This window comes from Accipiter gentilis, chromosome 33 (genome assembly GCF_929443795.1).
Source record: "Accipiter gentilis chromosome 33, bAccGen1.1, whole genome shotgun sequence".
Classification (NCBI taxonomy): domain Eukaryota; kingdom Metazoa; phylum Chordata; class Aves; order Accipitriformes; family Accipitridae; genus Astur; species Astur gentilis.
This window is the reverse complement of record NC_064912.1, coordinates 13944075-13963964: the sequence shown is the minus strand read 5'-3', so window position 1 is coordinate 13963964 and position 19890 is coordinate 13944075. Positions and strand designations below refer to the sequence as shown.

At 43.3% G+C, this 19890-nt stretch overlaps 2 protein-coding genes across 6 annotated transcripts in view; one reads left to right on the top strand and one right to left on the bottom strand.

The window, feature by feature from the left end:
* The window catches only part of DNAAF5 (dynein axonemal assembly factor 5), a 31654-nt gene extending 27041 nt beyond the window's left edge, over positions 1-4613 (bottom strand). The window contains exons 1-4 of the mRNA XM_049790981.1: positions 3979-4613; positions 3366-3550; positions 2392-2516; positions 1821-1936 (exon numbers count right to left, since the gene is read on the bottom strand). Coding sequence (XP_049646938.1) covers positions 1821-1936; positions 2392-2516; positions 3366-3550; positions 3979-4510 — 958 coding nt within the window. The 5' untranslated portion in view covers positions 4511-4613. The remainder of the gene's footprint in view (positions 1-1820; positions 1937-2391; positions 2517-3365; positions 3551-3978) is intronic.
* A 9-nt stretch (positions 4614-4622) lies between these two features.
* Positions 4623-19890, top strand: part of PRKAR1B (protein kinase cAMP-dependent type I regulatory subunit beta) — a 103129-nt gene continuing 87861 nt past the window's right edge. The window contains exons 1-2 of one of the 5 annotated variants that reach the window (XM_049790982.1): positions 4623-4733; positions 7400-7606. In XM_049790982.1, coding sequence (XP_049646939.1) covers positions 7427-7606 — 180 coding nt within the window. In that variant the 5' untranslated portion in view covers positions 4623-4733; positions 7400-7426. Of the gene's footprint in view, positions 4734-6161; positions 6238-6328; positions 6491-7399; positions 7607-19890 lie in introns of those variants that run through there. The other 4 variants (XM_049790983.1, XM_049790985.1, XM_049790986.1 and 1 more) reach the window with 4 other exon arrangements.

Sequence of the window (19890 nt, the reverse complement as noted above, 5' to 3'; positions counted from 1 at the left end):
AGATTAGGTAGCCAATCATCCTTTCCTCTCATTTTTCTTCTCTTTTGTCACATAAAGACTGTTAACAAGACATACAATTTGGAAGTAAAGATAAGCAGCAGGAAATTATATCTTAAAGTCACTGTTAATTTGGAACTCGAGTCCAAAATTATCAGGTAATTTTTTTAGAATATTCTTTAGTTACGTGTGTGTGTGTGTGTGTGTCACATTCAAGCCTTAACTGCATCATTCTACCAAGCAAGATGCAGGAAAAGTCAATTAATTGCAGGGCTGGAAAGTTTCCCAAATTCATGGAGCATATTTACTGTGCTAAGAAGATTATTTCAGAGGTACATGTCATTTAATTATGAAGTAATTTATAGGTGTCCCTTTCTAAAAAAAAACAAACCCCAAAAACCAAACCCAAACAACAAAACAGTGTACATACACGCAAATCCCAACACACACCTAGAGAAAACTGAACAAGATAACAATATTAGCAACATAAATGGTAACAACTTTTTCAAGGACTAGCATGTGAAGCCCTTTATGACCTTCACTATATCACGGGTCATTGCAAAATAAGTTACTGGAGCTTAGACACTCAACTTCATCAGTTTACACATGTTAAAAAATTCTCTGACTGCCAAAAAAAGAAATATGTTTCTGCCATCACTAGTAGAAGTAAAAGCATTCTTTACCATTTACAAACCCCTGAGGTAATATTATATATAAAATAAGGAAGAAAGAAAAAAAAATTGGAAAGGATAACAGATCAACTTGCTTGTCTTCAAAGCTAAACAGTTCTGTCAAACCAGTCACCATTATGATGTGCTTCCCCTTTCATTCAAGCATTACTGAGTAAAACAACTTTAAAGGGGGTTAAAAAAAAAAAAAAAAAAAAAAAAAAAAAAAAAAAAGTTTAATTTCAAATAATAAAGGACTCCGGAAGCCACCATCATGGAAAGGATTTTGCTGCTGGGTATTCTGTGATGTGATTGTCACGTAGGCACAAGTCATGCATGAACCTGTTCTTTCACACCAAAAGAGGTTTTGTTCTGTTAAATATGAGTAAAGAAATCAATAAATGACCCATTTAAACCCTCTCTCTTACCAACACCCATATGCATATTTTTAAACATTAACTTTATGAACCTGAGACAGGAAACAAGCTTCAAGCTACTGCAAACATAACATTTTAAAGCTACCTATAAATGGTACTAAAAAGTAATCTAACCATGCTGCGTATCTTGCTTTTTGTGTATAATAAGGGAAATTATTGTTTCTATTCCCGCATTCTTCATGTACACTGGCAGATTTTAGTTAGCATCCCAGTGTCTCACAAAGACATTTGAAATCATTTCACTGCAAATTTTTCTTCCATGCCAATTCTGTCGATCACTAATGCTGTGTCTAGTTCTCATTATTCAGGGACTCAGCTCACAGGTTCTTCAGCCCTGCCTTCCTTTCTGGTCATCTCTATGCCTGTTCTCCACCTGGCTGTTGGCTAATGGAGAACTTTCTGCTGCTTCTGCAGCACTGCTTTACCTCTTTTTCAGCACAAGCATTTTCATTTACTCTTTCTCCAAAATACATTTTGGGATTAATGGAAAAATTGAATGTAGTTACTGAACAAATGTTTTTTTAAATTTAAATTTAATATAAATAATTTAAATAATTTTATATATGCTATATATTTTTATATATATATGCTACCCCTATATATTAACTAATATTACAACTTATAATGAATATTACACATCCTGCTCTGCTGTCATTACTGCACTGCAGCTCTCAGGGATTATTCAGGAAGTAAAAACCACTTTCAGTGCAACACTTACCTCCTTTGGGATAATGAGACGGTGAAACACTAAAATCCATCTTATCCTTCAGATCTTCTTCATTCTCTTTCTCCCACTGCAAGCCTATCTTTTCCCAATAAGTCCAAGCCAGTTTCCTAGACATAAAAGAGTTTTATACCATCATGCCCCCAAAAGAAAAACATTTTAAAATGAGACTTCTAGAAAACCTGACTTCTTAAATTCAGCTGGAAGGATGGGAAGCATTCCTGTCAGTTAACCTAGGCATATAGTTGAGAGTTTGTGCTTCTTTGTACTCAGTGGACAGAGGTCACCCTTTCCAAAGGATAATTCTGTCTCTGTCTACCTCTCTGTCTTCGTCTCTCTCATACTTACTTGAAGGTATCATAAAAGGGCAATATAACAAAAGTTAATGAAGATAATGCTATCATTTCGGGTTTAAGAGAAAACAAACAAGCAAATGTGGTAACGTGGGTTTTTCTCCTCCAAGCAATACATCTATAAAACATAGAAACATTTCCATGTATGACAACTATTTAGGGGGAACAAAAAAACAAAGAAAAGAAAAAACCCAAAAACGTGTTCTGCTTACGTATTTTCAGGAATTTCATCAGTAAAGCTGCCAAGTAACAAAGGGATCAACTTGTGAAAATATGAGTATCTATCTTGTAGGTGCAACAACCATTCTCCAATGACAGTTGTTACAGCGTGCCGAACCTACATGGATACAAAAAGACTATTTTACATATGTCAGGAAAATACTAGGGAAAAAAAGAAAGATTTGCTTTCAGTATTTAAGACTTGGTAAACTGCATCAAGAGACTCAGAAGAAATTACAAGAATCCAGGATTTCCTCACTTGCAGCAAGCATCTTAAGTAATATGCACGGTATCATGCTCCCTCTTGTGTTCTCACTCTGGCTTAGTTAAATCTTAGCCTATTTGCTGCATAAAAGCATATCTCTGAGAGAAAGACAAGATACAGATCTAACTCAGAAAACTCTAATTTTCACGGTTAATATCTCTCTGAGAATGTAAGAAATGTACATTTCTCTGGAATTTGAAGCTTTCCAAGCACATGTCCAGAAGACAGTTTTCTCTGTTCACTATAAAGGAAGCCTAAATTAAATAATGTGAATACACCCACTCAATAATAAAAATATTTTAGTTATGATTAAGTTACACATTTTAAAATTACTGCCTCGGTTGCACCTTATGAAGGGACCAATACCAAAAGTGTTTGTTAAGCATCTGAAAAGGCCATAGAATCAAGTCCCAGAGATTTGACAGAAGAATTGAAGACAGAATTGAAGACACCCATTAAAATAAAAAGGTGCCTACAAACTTCAACAGCCTGCAGAGTTAGACAGCAGCTGAATAGGTCACCAGCCTTGGTTTTGGATAGCTTTCAGTTGAAAAAGCCTGTATGTGACATATTTACATATCTCAACTGAATGAATGAAACCTGAAAGTTGCAGGGGATGAGGAAACACCAAAAAACCCACCTCAAAGCAGATTTAAAGTAAATCCAGGAGAAGAGAAAAAAAAAAAAAAAAAAAAGGCACACCTTGGGAATCTCATCAAATAATCGCTGGGCCAGATGAGACAGAACATCATCCACAGACTTTCCATTTCCAAACTGTATCACTGCTCCAGTAGCCTGAATTACATCAACACGAACTCTGTAGTGCTGGTGTGAAATTGTTTGCATTAAGGGTTTTATCAGAGATTCTGACTGCATATGGAAGTGCTCTGTTAAGGCAGAGAGACAGAAACTTCAGATATGCCTTCCTCTACATGGGTGACAGATCTTGAGCAACCATGATATCCATAACACTACGAACAGCAGCCTGATGAACGTCGCTGCATTTATGTAGCATGCAAATTTAACTTTATACCATATTAAAACCGAACACTAGCCCACATGCACTCCCCTAACCCCCTCCTCCCACCACTACCCACATGTTGTAACGGCACAGCATCCATCCCTGGCATGGTTCTTCTCCAACAGATCCTCCAAGGCCTGCAAGGCGCACCTGTGAGGGTGTGTGCAGCTTCTTCCCTCTCTTCCACTCTCCTGGTAACTTCCTACTGGTCCCCACCTCAGCCCCTGTCCCCCCAGAAGACTACAGGCTCACATCAGCCCACCGCTCCCCCCTCTGCCCATCTCTAGGCCCCACCTGGCACGGCCTGGGCGCAGGCCACGGCACACCTGCAACTTTCACGCCTGACCTCGGCAAAGTGGTCGAGGAGGGTGGCCTGGAGGATGCGGATAACGTCGGTGAGGTAGGGGCCCACGGAGGCCCCGCAGCGCTGCAGCAGGAGGCTCAGGAGCTGGACGAGGCCGAGGCGCAACTCCTCGCTGGGCTCAAAGCCCTGCGGCGGGCAGAGGCGCTGGGCTAGGGCCGGCAGGAGGACGGGCAGCGCCTCGCCGGGCCGGTCGCCGCGGCTGAGCCCGTGGCAGAGGAGCTGGAGGGCGAGCTCCCGGCACCGCTCTGCCGCGTCCCCCGCCAGGCAGCGCGCCAGCGGCCGCACCAGCTGCGCCCCGAAAACCTCCTGCACCACGGCGGCCGAGAGCGGCCGCTCCTGCACCTCGGCCCGGATAGCCTCCAGCGCCCGCAGCCGAGCCGCTCGGCCGCAGTCGGGCTCCCGCAGGCAGCTCAGGGGCCGGCTCAAGGCCTGCGCCACTTCGGCCGCCCCGGCCGCCGCCATGTTCCGCCGTCGCCACGGAAGTGCGGCGGCGTTGCTAAGGACGCGCGAGGCTTTTACGACGGCGGGCGAGCGCTTTACGGCGAGGCCGAGCTGTGCCGGGTTGGTCCCGCCTGTGACAGGGCGGGAGGGGACGGCCCCGCTGCGGCCGTGTCTGCGCCGCTCTGAGGGGACGCCGCGGGCCCCACGGCAAGGCACCGAGGCGGCAGGGCGGTAGTTTCAGCAGGTACGATAGCTACCAGCAAGAGAGGGGCCCGTTGTTCGCATCACGCGGGGAGAAAGAGACGCTAAACCTGAGAGAAACCCGCGGGTGGAAGGACTGAGGGGAAAGGCGAAGCGTCCCGGCCCACCACAGCGCAGCACACCTGCTGGGGATGAGGGTGTTACTGTGTGGAAACTTTCGCGTGTAACACGCTCTTGGCATCGCTTTTCCCTTCTCCGTTTTTCTACGGAGGGATCAAAACTGCAGGGGCACCGGTTTCTGCAACGGCTTTACACAATTTTTAGTGTTCATTTGTATTAGTTAACGTGTATAGATACTGTGCTCGTATTGTGCTTACACGTCCTTTACACAACATAACTTTTGTGTGCTATTCTGGTGACTGCAATCAATGCCCATCAAACCAAAAGGGTCGTCGGGGTATTTTCCTTGACTAATCATACTTAGTTAAAAGTGCAATAAACTGCAGAAATAATTCATATTATCCTTTTAAAATAGCCTTGTATTTACCAGCACGGAGTTTATTCTCTTGTTATGCAGCTCCTAGCTTGACTGCGAACATCTGGGGTCCTTATTCACCTTTTATTCTGTGGGAGTCGCGAGCGTGAATTCCCTGGGAACAGAGGAAATATTACCATCCGTTGGAACACTGCTGGCAGCGCACACTGGTGCCTGGCCCAGCAAAGGCGCTGGCCCGTGGCTGAGTCCCAGCTGCGACCACGCTCCTCACGGGCCTTGCAGAGAGGTGCTCCTGGGTGTGATGGCTTTGCTTTAAATACCCAAGCGACCGAGCTGGTGAGCTGCCCTGCCCAGCCCTTCCAGAGCTGTGGGGTGCAACAGGCCTGGCAGCTCGTGTGCCACAGAGAGCAATGGGGCTGCCGTGCTCCTGCCTTGACTCACCAGCCCGTCCTTCATGGCCAGGCCCATCCTTTGTGGCCAGCCCATCCTTCATTTCATGGCCAGGCCATCATCCTTCACGGTCAGGCCACCTTTTATGGCCAGGCCATCCTTCATGGCCAGCCCATTCTTCCTGGGCAGGCCATGTTTCATGGCCAGGCCATCCTTTATGGCCAGCCCGTCCTTTGTGGCCAGGCCATTGTCCTTCATGGCCAGGCCACGTTTTATGGCCAGGCCATCCTTCATGGCCAGCCCGATCTTCCTAGCCAGGTCATGTTTCATGGCCAACCCATCCTTCATGGTCGGGCTATTGTCCATGGCCAGCCCATTCTTTGTGGCCAGGCCACCTTTTGTGGCCAGCCCATCCTTTGTGACCAGGCTGTTGTCCTTCGTGCCCAGGCCGTCCCCTGTGGTGAGGCTTATCCTTCGTGGCCAAGCCCATCCTGCGCGGCCAGGCCGTTGTCCTTCACGGCCATCCTGTCCTTCGTGGCCGGGCCTGTCCTTCAAGGCCAGCCCGTCCTCAGCGTGGCGGCGGGGCCGGCCGTGCGGTGCGGTGCGGTTCGGGTCCGTGCCGCCTCTCCCGCGGAGGCGGTGGGGAAGGCCGCGCCCGCCGGTGAGTGACGGCGGCGGGACTTCCTGCGGGCGAGCGGCGGCGGGGCCGGAGCCTTTGTGCGGGAGCGGCGGGGTGCGGGAGGGGGGGGGGTAGGGGGTCCCCGCGGCGCCCCGCGGCCCCGGGCGGGCAGCGAGGGGAGGAGGCAGCGGCGGCGGCTGCAGTGCGGATACCGGCGGGGGAGCCCCTTCCTCCGCCTCCACCGCCGGGGAAGGAGAGAGGAGCCGCCGCCGCTCAGCCGGCCCCAGCCACCCAGGTATTTACCGGCCCTCTCCGTTCCCGGCGGCCCCGCGCTCCCCCCGGCGGGGGTGGGCAGGGAGGGGGCCGATCCGCCAGCCCGGGCCCGGGGGATGCGCTGCCTCCGGCACCGGGGGATGCCCGGCCGGGCCCGGGGCGGGGGGGGGGGGGGGCTCCTCCTCGGCGCTCTCCCGCCTCCCGGAGCCTGCCCCGTTGTCGGGGCCGGGGTCGTCCCGGCCGCCGTGCCCGGCTCCCCGCCGCCCCCCCCCCCCCCCCCCGCTCAGCCTCTGCCGCCCCCGGGGTGCCGGCGTCCCGGGCAGGGGCGGCGGGGAGGCCGGTGTAAAAGCTGGCCTCGCGGTTTTTGGTTTCTAATGGAGCCGTCATATGCTGGCCGGGGGAAATAAAGAGGGGTTTGGGGTTGTCCGTCCGTCCCCCCCCCCCAGTTACCAAACTTCCCTTTGGGCGACTCTGCCCCCTCCTCCCCATCTCCCCAGGGACTGGAATGGGTCGTTCGCTGTGAACGGGGGAGACGTTAAAATTTACCAAAAATCCTTCTGTTGCGGAAAACGGGGTTTCTGGTGACGGGCAGGGAGTCCCCAAGGGGATAGGAAAGCATGGCTTTACGCCGTCATTTAATAGCTGTCTTTGAAACTCATGGCCTAGTATGATTAATCGCACCGTTATTTCCAAAGGCTGACTGCCGTCTGGGAGTTAAAATGCTCTTTTTGTACTTACTGGTATGTTGGTCGTACAAAGATGACATGGTTCGGCATTTCCACCTACAGCCCCAGAACATTAAAACGTTCAGAATCGATAGCTCTTGAATAGGCAACAGGCAATATTAAAATGTCTTTGCTCCTCCAGAGCTCTCTGACAAAGGATTTGGGAACTGCCTCTTACCTCTTTCTTGCACCATTTTCTTACCTAGGTCTGTTTTCTGTTTACAAGCCTGAAGATGGCTGCTGCTGCTTCTTCCTGCAATGTGGAAGAAGATGAGAGCCTGAAGGGATGTGAACTCTATGTTCAGAAGCACAACATCCAGCAGATTTTGAAAGAGTGCATTGTAAACCTTTGCATAGCAAAGCCAGACCGACCCATGAAGTTCCTCAGAGAACACTTTGAAAAATTAGAAAAGGTCAGTGATTTCCAGGTGACTTACAATTTTCAATTTTTAAAATGAAAAAGATTGTTTAAAAAGTTTCAAATATTTTGGTACATTTTTCCTTTTAAATTTCAAATTATCGGGCTACTGTTAAAAAACAGTCTGGTAGAAGAAAAAACCCAAGCCTTTATTTGCTGGTCTACTATAATATTGGCTATTGTATAGAATTTTTTGTACGTAACACCAGAATTATAATTTCTTATCAAACTGCACTTCTTAAAAATGACCCAAAATGTTACGAGCATACTTTGTGTTATGATACATGGTGTCTTGAGCTCTCATCTATGGCAAGAACCTGTCTGCAAGAGCAAAAGATGCTGTTCCCTCTTTATTCCAGTGCCAGGTGATGTGGTTTTCCCATCCCCTAAAACTGAACAAAATCAGGGAACCAGCAAGTTCTGAAAATCATTGAACACTTTGCCATTTGATTACACTGCTCTCGCCCATCTGCATTGCTTATCCCAGGATCCTCCAAGAGAGACTTCACATACTGTGACTGTCTTCAAAAGCAGCGTAGAGGGGGAAACATTTTAAAACATTCTCAGACAAATTCTTACTAAAGCCTATGGGTGCCTTTTGCAGGAATGGCATGTTGTGTGAGCACAACTTTTCTCTGGGGATGGGGTTTCTCCAGAAATAAATGGGAGCACAGGGCTGCAAGTTGTTGGTTAGTCCTCAGCCTGCCAGAGCCTTTATTTGTATACTTAGTTTAAGAAGAGGATTATTCACTTTTTTTGAAGGATATGTCTAAAGTTTGTAGGCTTCAGATACCAGTTTTATGTAGGTTTTTCCTTCTAGAGACAGAATATTGTAAGGACAGAGCAAGAACAATGATAACTAGTGAATAATACATAGAGCTGATATATTACAGGTGATATAAACATTTTATACATCTCATTGTCTGCTTTTCTGATAAATTTTTGTATAGGTGAGTATATGCCAAATTTGTGTAGCTTTACAAAAATGCAAATGTAGCATTTTGGTGGAAGCCCACTAAGAGTGCCTGGAACATCAGGAATGAGTAGGAAGTACAAGATATTTTTTAATTGTAATGCTTGTTATTTAGAAAAAAAAAATCTTAGTTCTGCATATTCTAAACTTCTGAGAGCCAAGACCCATTTTGAGAGAGTGAAATCTCTTGAATTTCCTTTACCGTGTTATGAATTGTTATCTGTGTTAATGTGTGCAACTCTGGACTTTCTGGCAAGAAGGATAAAGACCACTTTTGCAAAAAATGTTAAAATATGCTGTAGTATTTTAGGCTATTCTCCATAGCTAGTGGGATTACTTGAGGAATTGTATTGGGGAGTTTGGCTTTATTGATCTAAACACAGTACACAGAATTGAGACAGGAAGTCAGTTCCTACCCTTGAGAAATTTAATATATTCTTTCATGTAATCTCCTGTTATTTCCCAGAGAACAGCCGATACCAGAATCCTGTAGTAGGGTATAGATCAGGATGCAAACACAGAAGCTGATGGATATCACTTTTCTCAAAATGCAAGGAGATGATTTAGAATCAACCAGTCTCAAGGCATCAAATTCAGTGAATATCATGCTTAGTACAGAAGGAAACAATCTTGCCACTGACTATGTAGAGCAGTCTGGGAGCCTGTGGAGTCTAAGGGCTTTAGGATGCTTCTGGAGATTTCCAGCACTGTAGTTCTTGTTCCTACAGCAGTTTGACTTCTTTGCCCAGGCATCTGCAAGGACTATCTTGATATGAATTGCACTGTGGAGGATTTTCTGCTGTAGGATAGTATTTTGACTTGATCGGTTGCATACTAACAGTTGAAGGAAGGCTTGTAAAGATAAAGAAATCATTTCAATAAGTTCTATCCTGTTTTTAGAAGACATTTGTCATATGTAAGTACTTTGAGGAATCTTAATGGAATTGTGAATTTAGCAATTGCCCATTAGATTTTTGTATGTGAATGAGCAATACACTGATATGGCACGTTTGCTGTTAGCTCCTTTAATCTTTGTCTTGTGCAGGGAGAGGAGTGAAAATCTTTGGGCTTAAGCACGATTTTCTAAGCAAAGTCATGCATTTTCCCACCAAAGTGTGGTATTTTGGGTTTTTTTCCCAAACTCATTAAAATAGACAACATGTTCCACTGAAGTGGAATAACAGTTTATCTGTCAAAGAATCATGTGGGCAGTTTAGAGATAAAGTGTGGGATATTTTTCAAGGGGTTCAAGAAGGAGCTTATGGAAAATGTGTAGAGCTCGATCCACATCAATGTACTGGAGCTACCTCAAAGGTGAATAAAAAAATAAAAGTTTATTTTGTTTTGCTAATTCTTAACTACATCTCATAAAATCAACTCAGAAGTGAAAGATTTATTATCATATGCAAGATCAGACCAGATCATAAATGCTTTTCACCTTAATTCTGATGACATCAGAGTTAGGTCCATTGCCTTCAGCCTACATCTGTACTGCTAAATGAAAAAGGGCCAGGGACTAACCCCTGACCCCACGACACTAACTGGCCCCAAATATAATTCTTAGGTCTAACACGTCTAGGAGCAGGTTTGTTTTGGCAGGAGTCAGTAAGAGCGGCTCAGAACAGAGCCAGGGAATGAGCTAATAGTTGAGGGATGTGGACTGTCTTGGGCTAGTATTCATGTCCATGGCTGGGCCATTTTTTATTTCACAGTATAGACACGGCCTGAGAGGCCTGTAAAGTGAGAACATGAATAAATACTTAGGAAGAAAGTGCTGGAGATTGAGATTTGACGTTTGATTCTGTAGTCGTCATTTTCAGCTGGAGAAGTGCCAAGGTTAGAAAGAAAAGCCTGATGACTTTTTAAGTTTGCAGCTTATTTATGTCAAGTATAGTATTAAAAAACGTAACTCTGAAAATAATTGTAGATATGTTTCTGTTCACTTAGTACTGACAGGACCTGCTTGTCTTAAGATGCCCATAATTGCTGGGAATCAGCCTAAGTTTCTATATCCTGAAGTCTGCAAGTCAGTTTTCATATGCTGTGACCTACAAACTTCAAGGCGACATCTACTCTGATTATGTTAACAGTTACTTTGTAAAAATCTCTTAACATTCCATCCAGCACAGAAAAGATTTGAAAACAGTTTAGATACCTGAGATTTTAAAAAAATATGTAAAGTTCTCTTTTGAATAATTTGTTTTACATTTCCCTGTGACTGTATAGAACACTTTGTTGGTGGATGGGGTGAGGAAAACCTTTCCCTTAGGGGTATTAACTGGCTTTTTTAGAGCAGGGGAATAGATGTTAGCTAAGAAACTCTGGCACTATTTTAATAGCTGTAATTAGGTCCTGTTTACTTGTGGACTAAAGAAGGCATAGCAGAAAAGACAGGGAACCCATCTTTTATCTCCATTTCTTACCTTATGTAAAAAAGTTAATTAGTAAGAAGTTACAGGCAAAGCCTTGTATTTTCAGCTATACTGAGACTGCAAAACTTTCATTAGTGTCAGGCTGTTTAGTGCTGTGATTATATGATCAAAGGTGGAGTTGTCTTGCCAGGCTAAGCTAGACTGTTGTTCAGTGGAAAAAAAATTGTTATAAAGAGTAGAACTAATGAAGAAAATGACGCAGAAGAAGGGGAAGCAGCAGGAACCTGCAGGATATTTTCAGGCATTACCAAGTAGTTTGCTGAAGCCATCTTGCATGCAGTGTATTTCAGAGCAGTGGCTTTGCTGGCTGAGCAAGGTGGTCTTTGGTGATCCCTTCTTGACCTGAGCTCTCTCCTGGTCCCTTCTATTGCTCTGCACACATACAAGAAATACTGTCTTGCACGTACTGAACTTACTGTTTTGCATTCCTGTGGATTAGCAGTGGTTTTATGGACCCAGGCCGATGCTGCATGTCTCCAGGTACCATCCAAAAAGAGAGTTTTAGGAAAACCTGTACTATAACCTCTGTAATTAAATCAAGGAAAATGACATTATCTGCTTCGCTCCACCTGGTGATGTTAGACAGTATTGCACGCAGACCTGGTCAGAAAAATAAAGGCATTTGTGCGACAGGTTTGCTGTAAACTAGCACTGAAAAAGAAGTGTGTAGTAAACTACAAATTCATTCACTGTTAGTAAAATAGAGTTTATTTATTTATCATAAAGAGTTTCAGAACCAAAGGTATTTGAGCATCAGAATTTGAACATCAGGCTTTTCTACTGCAACAGTAGTCTCTCCCAGTATTACATTTTGTCACAACAAGAAATTTTTCAATCGAGTTTCTGCCAGAACCTGCCCAAAACAATGAAATTCATTCTTATAAGTACAGGTGATTATGTGAAGTATAACTCATTCATTTAAAACAAGCTGAGGAGAGATTACGGATTGGAAGGAAAATCCTACAGAAGAAAAACTATCAAAAAAATGCATTAACTAAGCAGTTTGATAAAGACTAATACAACAAATATTTCTGTATCTTTCAAAGCTTGCAAAGCAGTCGGGCGGTATCTGCTCGGTGGTCAGAAATTTTCCTAAAGCATGTGGGAACATACCTGAGCTAAGACGCTGATAGCAATGCAATGATGGGAGCACCGGTGCCCTTGCTGTGTGACTCTTGTTCCGAGTAGGCTTGGGCAGCCTCTGCTCCTGCCTCTGATAGCAGTACCGGAGAGAGCTGGATGAAAATCAGCACACATCGGACTTCTGTCATTGCCATAGTCAGCCACAGGCAGTGTTATAAGAGGTGACAGTTTTCTTTGAACAGGTAAAGGAAAAACGAGGTGAATTTTTAAAACCCCTCAGGCAAGCTTTCCTAAATGCAGGAGGTTCAGGGAAGGGTGGAGGGATGAAAGGGGTAAGAGCAGTAAGAGAAAAAAAGCTTTTTCCTAAGAAATAAAATTGGTTATAAGTGAAGCTGTGCTTTTACGAGCTAGTGCAGAACACGTTACAGCATTGCTGAACTCCCTGGTTACTTTGTATGTCTACAAGTGTGAGACACTTTCCTGGTCACAAAAATCAAAAACTAACAGCAATGGAGTGCAGTGATGGAATGAGAAGAGAAGTCAGTCTGGATGTTGTCTTTGTTTCACATCTCAAGCTATCATGTTTTACATTCACCAAGATACTTAATCCATGTTAATCTTTAAGCATCTGAGTGGCTTTAAAGAAACAGGTTCATACTTAGGTTTAAACACATGAATGAAATACCTTGCCAAATTCATGTAAAGTTAAAAATGGTGCTGGAGCAGGCACTGTCTGATGGCAGATTTCACTAGATCACTACAGACTTTGGGAAAGCTCTTGATACTAGCGGGCCTTTACAGCTAGGAACAGGTACATACGCATATTTGCCCCCAGCTGACTGTAGCCTATTATAGGCTCCCAAACAGATATAGGGGCCTTCAAGCCTTATTTTACTAATCGAGTTTTGAAAAAAAAATCTTGGGCTTGGGCTTAAATCGTGTCTGTGTTGGAGTCTGTGGCTGCAGAACTGGCTGAGCACCTACCCTCCTGTTTGTCTGCAGCTCAGCAAATCCCTCACTAATCTTTGAGAGGCCAGTTGGACTGCATAGCAACTTGCCTCGGACAAGGTAAAACTCCACATTCAGGGATGTGAACGTTTTGAGGCTGTACTGCTGCAATTCCTCCTCATTCTCTCTGTTTTACAGTTATCAGAGCATTGGGCAAAGTGCTCCGACAGCTACCGACCCTTTCCGTTACAACTGATTGCTTAGCCAAGGCGAGGCAGTAGCTTTTCTGGAAGGCAATGAATTCTTTTCAAAATTATTTCCTTTTATTCTCTTTCAGCTGTAGGAGGTGACTTGAGGAGCAGAGGTAGTTAAGCCTTTTCTGTCTTCTCACAGTAATTATTTTAAACTGAGGGGTATCAAATAGGAATGATAGCAAGGAGAAAGGCTGTGTAAAAAATAATTATGTGAATTAAACCATATTTCCAATACGAGGATGAATTTTGGTTTTGCTCTTGTTTTTGTTAGTTTTCAAGTAGTTCTTAATTAATTAATTAATATTCTCCTAAATGCAGAAAATGATGACTTATTTTTAAATACCTTTTTAATGCTTCATGAATTCATTTTAATTAGGCTCATAGGATGGGGGTTGAGACTGTCTGACTGGACACCAGTAAGACTGGGTGGAGAACTGGAGTTTTCGTAGCAGATTTAAGATTATTTGAGATTTGACTTTGTTTCAATTAAGAAAAGGCCCTTAGATTTTGAAATGCTATAGGCAGAGGAATTGCTTTCCGGTGTGCTCTGCTGAGGTCTGCACCTCGGTGGTTGCCTGCTTGGCAGCCTGTGCTGGAGCTGTACCCTGACAGCTTTGTAAGCTCAAGCTGTTGAGGATCTGCAACTCCCAGGAGCTCAGCCCACCTGCTGCATCACCCCTGGGCAAGACGCTAAGGAACTGAGAAAGTGAGCTATGGGGAACTTGAAATAAAAACATGTCCATAATTATTTTACCTTGGATTTATTGGCAAATTGTGAAGAAAAAAATACTTAGTGAGTTGTGAGCATCCCACTGAAGGGTTAAGGGAGACACATGAATTCTTGCCAGAGCATGCAGTTCAAATTGCTATCTCACCTTAATACCAATGAAGGCACTCATAGCACACGGAAGTTGTTTTACGTTTCAAAAATGAAATGCATGTGGAAGGGAGGAGGATAAAATAGAGAAAAAAAAGCTGAGTGTATATTTAAGGTGGGCAGTCCACACACATATTTTCATATTTGTATTAACATCAGATAATTTCTTAGAAGAGAGAATAAATTGAGTAGAATTTTATTGAAGAGTAGAAAATGTAGAAATGTTTTAAAGACAATTTCCCCTCTGAAGTGACTGAGGGAACACAAGATTTTGTATAACCATCCTTGCTGTCAACAGTGCATTTGATCTAAGGGCATCACTATGCTTCTGAATGTTAAGTGGGCCTACACAACAGAAGTATTTTAAGGATCAAAATGGCATGCTAGCATTTATGATTCCCTCTTTGTTGATAACCTCAATTAGCAACTATCTCTTCCTATGCTCTGATGGTCCATTTCTGCCTCTTACATGTAAGCCTCACTGAGATTGGTGATGTTTCTCTTGGATTAAGGGTCTGCTGTGTTAGAAGGCTGGAATAAAAAATAAATAAGCAGCTTTGGCATCACATACCCAGTGATGAAAAACTTCAGAGTGACTTAGGTGTTCTGGTTGTTGCTGAAAAATATGGCATAATATTTAGTATTTTAGTTTAAATTATATTTGTCTCGTAGAAATAGAGCTTTTCTGTGGGCATGTTTCTTCTTATACAAGGTATGCGTGCATACATTGTTATTTGGCTGCATTTTAAACATCAGAAGTGTTGGCTACAGTTTCTTTGATTATATAAGCTTTTAAGTATCAAAAATATGGTCTGTGTTTTGTAACATAGCCTCTCTTACTTTTCTGTGAGGCGTATGTAGGAAAGTAGGGAAGAGGTGGTGATGGGCTGAGATACTGCAAGACACTGGAGGGGAAGACAAGAAGTGTTAACATGTTGCAGGAGGTAAAAGGACGCCAGTAAAGGGACTCAAGAAGGCAAGTGATGCAGTCAGAGCGGCAGAAGAGTAGGCGGGTTTTTGGCAGGAGAATTTTGCCTAGACTGGGAATTGGGAATGAACTGAGATGCAGAGAGGCCACTGAGGACGCAGTAGTAGTAGTAGTCGAAGCGGTGGATAACTATGGAGTGGTAGGAGAGGTGGATGTTAAAGATATTTTTTAGTGATTCTGTAGAAGAAAAGGTGGCATTTCACGTCAGGAAGGCAGTGGAACAATAGTTGAGATTGGGTGAAAAGTCTCTAATTACAGGGCTAAATGATCATAACGATAGTAGAGTTGTCCATCGTGGCAAAAATAAGACTGGAAAGTCTGTTAAGGCCGTCCAAATTTCTCCTGCTTTCAGTGATGGCATCAGTCAGTCCTGTGCTTCCAACAGAGTGCTTTGCCTTTGGCCTTTATTAGTTGCTATAAACCATCACGTCAGCCTCCAGGAGTGATGGGGCGGTGTTAGAAACCTTCCTGTATTGAGAGCATCTCCTCTGGGTCAATTCCAGTGCAAAGAGAGATTAGTTATGTGCGCATGAACTATTCTGCACATTTTCTGTGGATAAATAGAAAGCAGATTCCAGGTCTATCAGTCAGAAAACTTTATGAGTGCGCTTGAGGAAAAAAAAAAAGAAAAAATATTTCATTTAGAGTGTACTTTGTGTTGTTGCTTTTGAATGCAATGAATAAATTGTAGGAGGCACAGCAGAGATAGTGAGCAGTGATAACGAACAGCTGACTTGCTTTTAAAAGTCTCCTTGGGATGTTGTTGTAAAGCTGCACAGTGATTTGGAGCCTCCTTAGGTGCTGTCCTTCCTTCAGTGGAAACATCTGAGTTTCCAGGTGGTGACAGAGCCTGAAAGCAGAGACCGGGAGAGGAACTACTGGAAGAGAATTTCTGTTTGGAAATGCTCCAGCTGATAGAGAAGAAAGCTTCTGGGTCAGGAATCACAGGTGCTCTCCAGCAGCAGTCTGAAAGGAAGGGTGAACCTAAAAACTGTCTTGGCATTGTGGCTGCTTCACTTGCAGTGTTTAAACTCATTAAAAACTTATGGAAACATTAATCAGGAAAGGCAATGACCCCGTAGGCTGAGGACAGCATGCTAAATTCCTGTGTTTTATACCTCAGCCTCTTGTAGCACAAATGTCTTAGCCGAAGGTGAACATTCAAAAGGTAAATGGGTCACTGCGGTTGTATTTATTGGTTCTTCTTTCCTTTAATTTGAGGCAATGATGGTAAATTTTCTTTTCTTTCCAGTTTATTATCATTGAAGTCAGTAATGGTATTCCAGTTTCTCCATCCATCTCCCCAAGAAATCCCAAGAAAGACTTTTGTTCACAACATTAGTTAGGGTTTTGGTCATTTGCACCATGGTTTGAAAAGAAGTAAGATTAGATTATTTATATATGAAATAGGGTGCTATTGTCACACAGCAGTGTTGGTTTGTAGATTTGGGGTGTGTTAATGTATCATTGTATTGGACTGTGGCAGTGACGCTGGAGGCTTCAGTCAGCGGCGCCCACATGGTCCCCTACTGCCATTTAAGACTCCCTAAATTATATGCGATGTCCACTGGGGCTGGTAGGTGTGACACAGGACAGAGTGAGACTTCTGTCCTCCTCAGCTGGCAGCTGAAAGCCGAGCAAGGGCACCCAAATGGCACTGGACTGTGGATAACTGGATCAGACCCTATATGTCCTACAAGTCAGGAGCATCTCCACTGAAGCCAGTGCAGATACTGGTGTGAAGGGAAGAACAAGATGCTCACGGGGGCTTGCTCAAAGGCAATTACACTGTTTTGCAGTTGTGTCCTCCATGTGTTTTCTCATTTTAAGGTGGACATAATTGGGCAATATCATTGTGAATTATCTGTGCCATCCAAATAGAGTGAGATCGCTTGTTGTCATGACGACAAAAAATGGTGAGGTGTTTACTTGAAAGTGAGTTCTGCACAAGCGTTCACATCAAGCTGTGTCTGAAGATCAGTGTTTGAAGAACTGTTCTTCAGAGAGTACATTCCTCCTTTAAAATATTGGCTGTATTTATGCAGTTTTACCCCAGGATATATGGAAGACGGCTTTTTGAAAGCTTAACCCAGGACAGAGCATATGCTTTTATTTTCAAAAGGCACTCTTTAGTTCAGTAATGGAAATCCTACCTAGACTACAAATAGCGGCATATGGAAAAGCCAGCCAGTCAACTATCTGCTGTTTATATAAAAGGAGTTTGTAGTGAAGAGACTTCCTTTTAAAATGAATCATATGGTAACTCACTTTTATAATCCTTTAATATCTTTTTGGCTTTAAAAGGTATTTGGGTTTAAGAGCATGCTTTGTGATATTAATTTTATCTCACTGAGCTTTCTTTCGTGTATAAATCTGTGCTGGGGCAGAGGAGATATTATTTATTAATTCCTTGGAAGTGCCTTTTATACAATGTGTACTGAAAAAGAAGTATGTATTTGATATTCAAATGGGGCAAACTACTACTCTTCTCTATAAGTAAATATGCTATGTATAAAAAGAACTGTGTGAGTGCTGCATACCATTAAATAGTTACCTGACTGCCTTCTTGTTGTAGTTACTTTTTAGTATACTTTCAGCTGCTTGCTGTCCAGAAAGGTCTTCATTACCTTTCAGTTAACCTTATGAAGAAGGTGCATTTGGTTGTGTTCATTTAATATAAACAGAGAATGTTAACCCTATCAAAGAGATACATAAGCTGCAAGAGCCAGTAATAGTATTTTAAATTCTTCAGTCATAGATTTGGTTTTGATGACTAGATATTAAATATAAAGCTAGTATGTAGCACACATATTTGTATTTTAAATATTTGTGTTTCTACAAGTGCATAATTGTAGTTGAGGAAGCTAGAGACAGTCGGGAGTAGGGAAGAAGTTGGTGAGAATGCTTAAATAGGACTTGCAGTTCTTACATGATAGAAAAATCTAGCTGAGTCATTTTTTACATATCCGGTACTGCTATTTGAAATTTGAATTGGAAATGAAAAAGTTTCAGTAAGGATTTAATACATCCGAAATCAGTTTTTTTTCTGGGTTTTTTTGGTTACAGCACCTAGCTCAACTGTGTTACGGCCCAGGAGTTGCAGTCTTGTAATCCCAATTTAAAAAAAATACTAATCTCGGAAAGAACTTGGCACTTTCTGAGGCAGGTCAGGATCTTGACAATTCGGATCTTTAGCCAGCCCTCTACATTTTATCTCTGTGCCTGTCTGTTATGTATTTCAGGAGTCCCTTAATCAAAACAAGAATGTGACTTGTTACTTTGAATTATGCAGCATGGGAAATACTATTTAGTTATTTATTTCAAGTAGCAATAATACCTCAAAGATTGGTGTCAGAGGCTCTTTAGATGAATGAAAGGGGCAATGTCAGTGACAGTGAGGAAAGAAACTGGAATAAGACAAGTGGCATGACTGGATTTGTCAGACATTTGTAAACATCAATGGCAAAACATATATTAATCATCTGTTTTTCTTGCAAGCTTAAAAATTGTGAACTTGTGCCAGTTTTCTGTACCGCTCTTTTCTGGTGTCATACCTGATGAGTTAACTATAACTCATTTCCTCTGTCAATAAGACCAACTGGCTGTGTTGGTAATCTGCCACATGTCTAGCGCTGGTGCTCCCAGATCCTCCCTCCTCCACTGACTTCACGTATTAGCTCTGACTGGAAAGTCTCACTGGAAATTAACTGTGTAAGACAGAGGCCAGGTTCTGGCATCCCTGTCAAAGGAACGTTGGTTTTATTCTGTACGCAGGGACCTCAGCATTGCTGCGTGTTCTTTTGGATAGCCTGCAACACTGCTAATCTGAATTGTCTCAAAAACACTGGAGTTTTTCAGGGAGTTGTTGGATGATAGCTGGCTGCGTCTATGTCGATCAACATAACCCTGAGACTGTTTGCCTACGGCAATATAGTAGATGACATCAAAAAAAATTACTGAACTACTGCTGCACAAGATGGCTTGCCTCCTCACAGTGCTCATGTCTCTCTTGCACTTGCCCTTTGGTTTCCTGTATCAGACAAGGACACGTGGTCCATCCCACCTCCAGTTCTCCCCTGCCTTAGGCAGGGAAAGCGAAGACTTGAATGACCAGCTAAGAAGGGACTGAAGAAGTAGCAAAGGCAGTGTGGTGTGTTGTGAGGTGGTACCAGGGGGTGAGGAGGTGGGCTGGGAATGAGCAGATAGGCCCCCGCTCCTTTGGCTGAAAGACATGGATGATGCAAAGGGAATTTTACTCCTGTGTGCTTTCCCTTGAATCTCGGGAAGCTAAAGAGTAGGAGTGGGGCTCTGGAAAAATACTATAATTATGGGTAATCTTGTTTGTCTCCATTCTTTAGAAGTCAAATAATTCAGTTTATGAATTGACAAAGCCTTGCAACTTCCTTTCTTGAAGGTTTTCTATACTGTTTCCTGCTCTTGTTACTATCTCTTTAGGGATTCCCCTTTGTATTTTATTCTCCATTCCATGAGTGTGAAATTTGGAGAATAACCTTCCTATTGGCCAGCTGGTGCTAGGCCAGCCATCATTTTTCACAGTTCTCTGGAGCCTACCTTGGATCTTATTTGCTTGGAAGTAGTCCCATTGATTGTAAATCTGTTATATGGCAGAAATTTTGGGATAGGGAGCATCTTTGTTCTTTCTGGTGCTGGTAAGCCTGCAAAACAGAGCAAGATGAAGAAACCTATTTAATATATTGATTTGT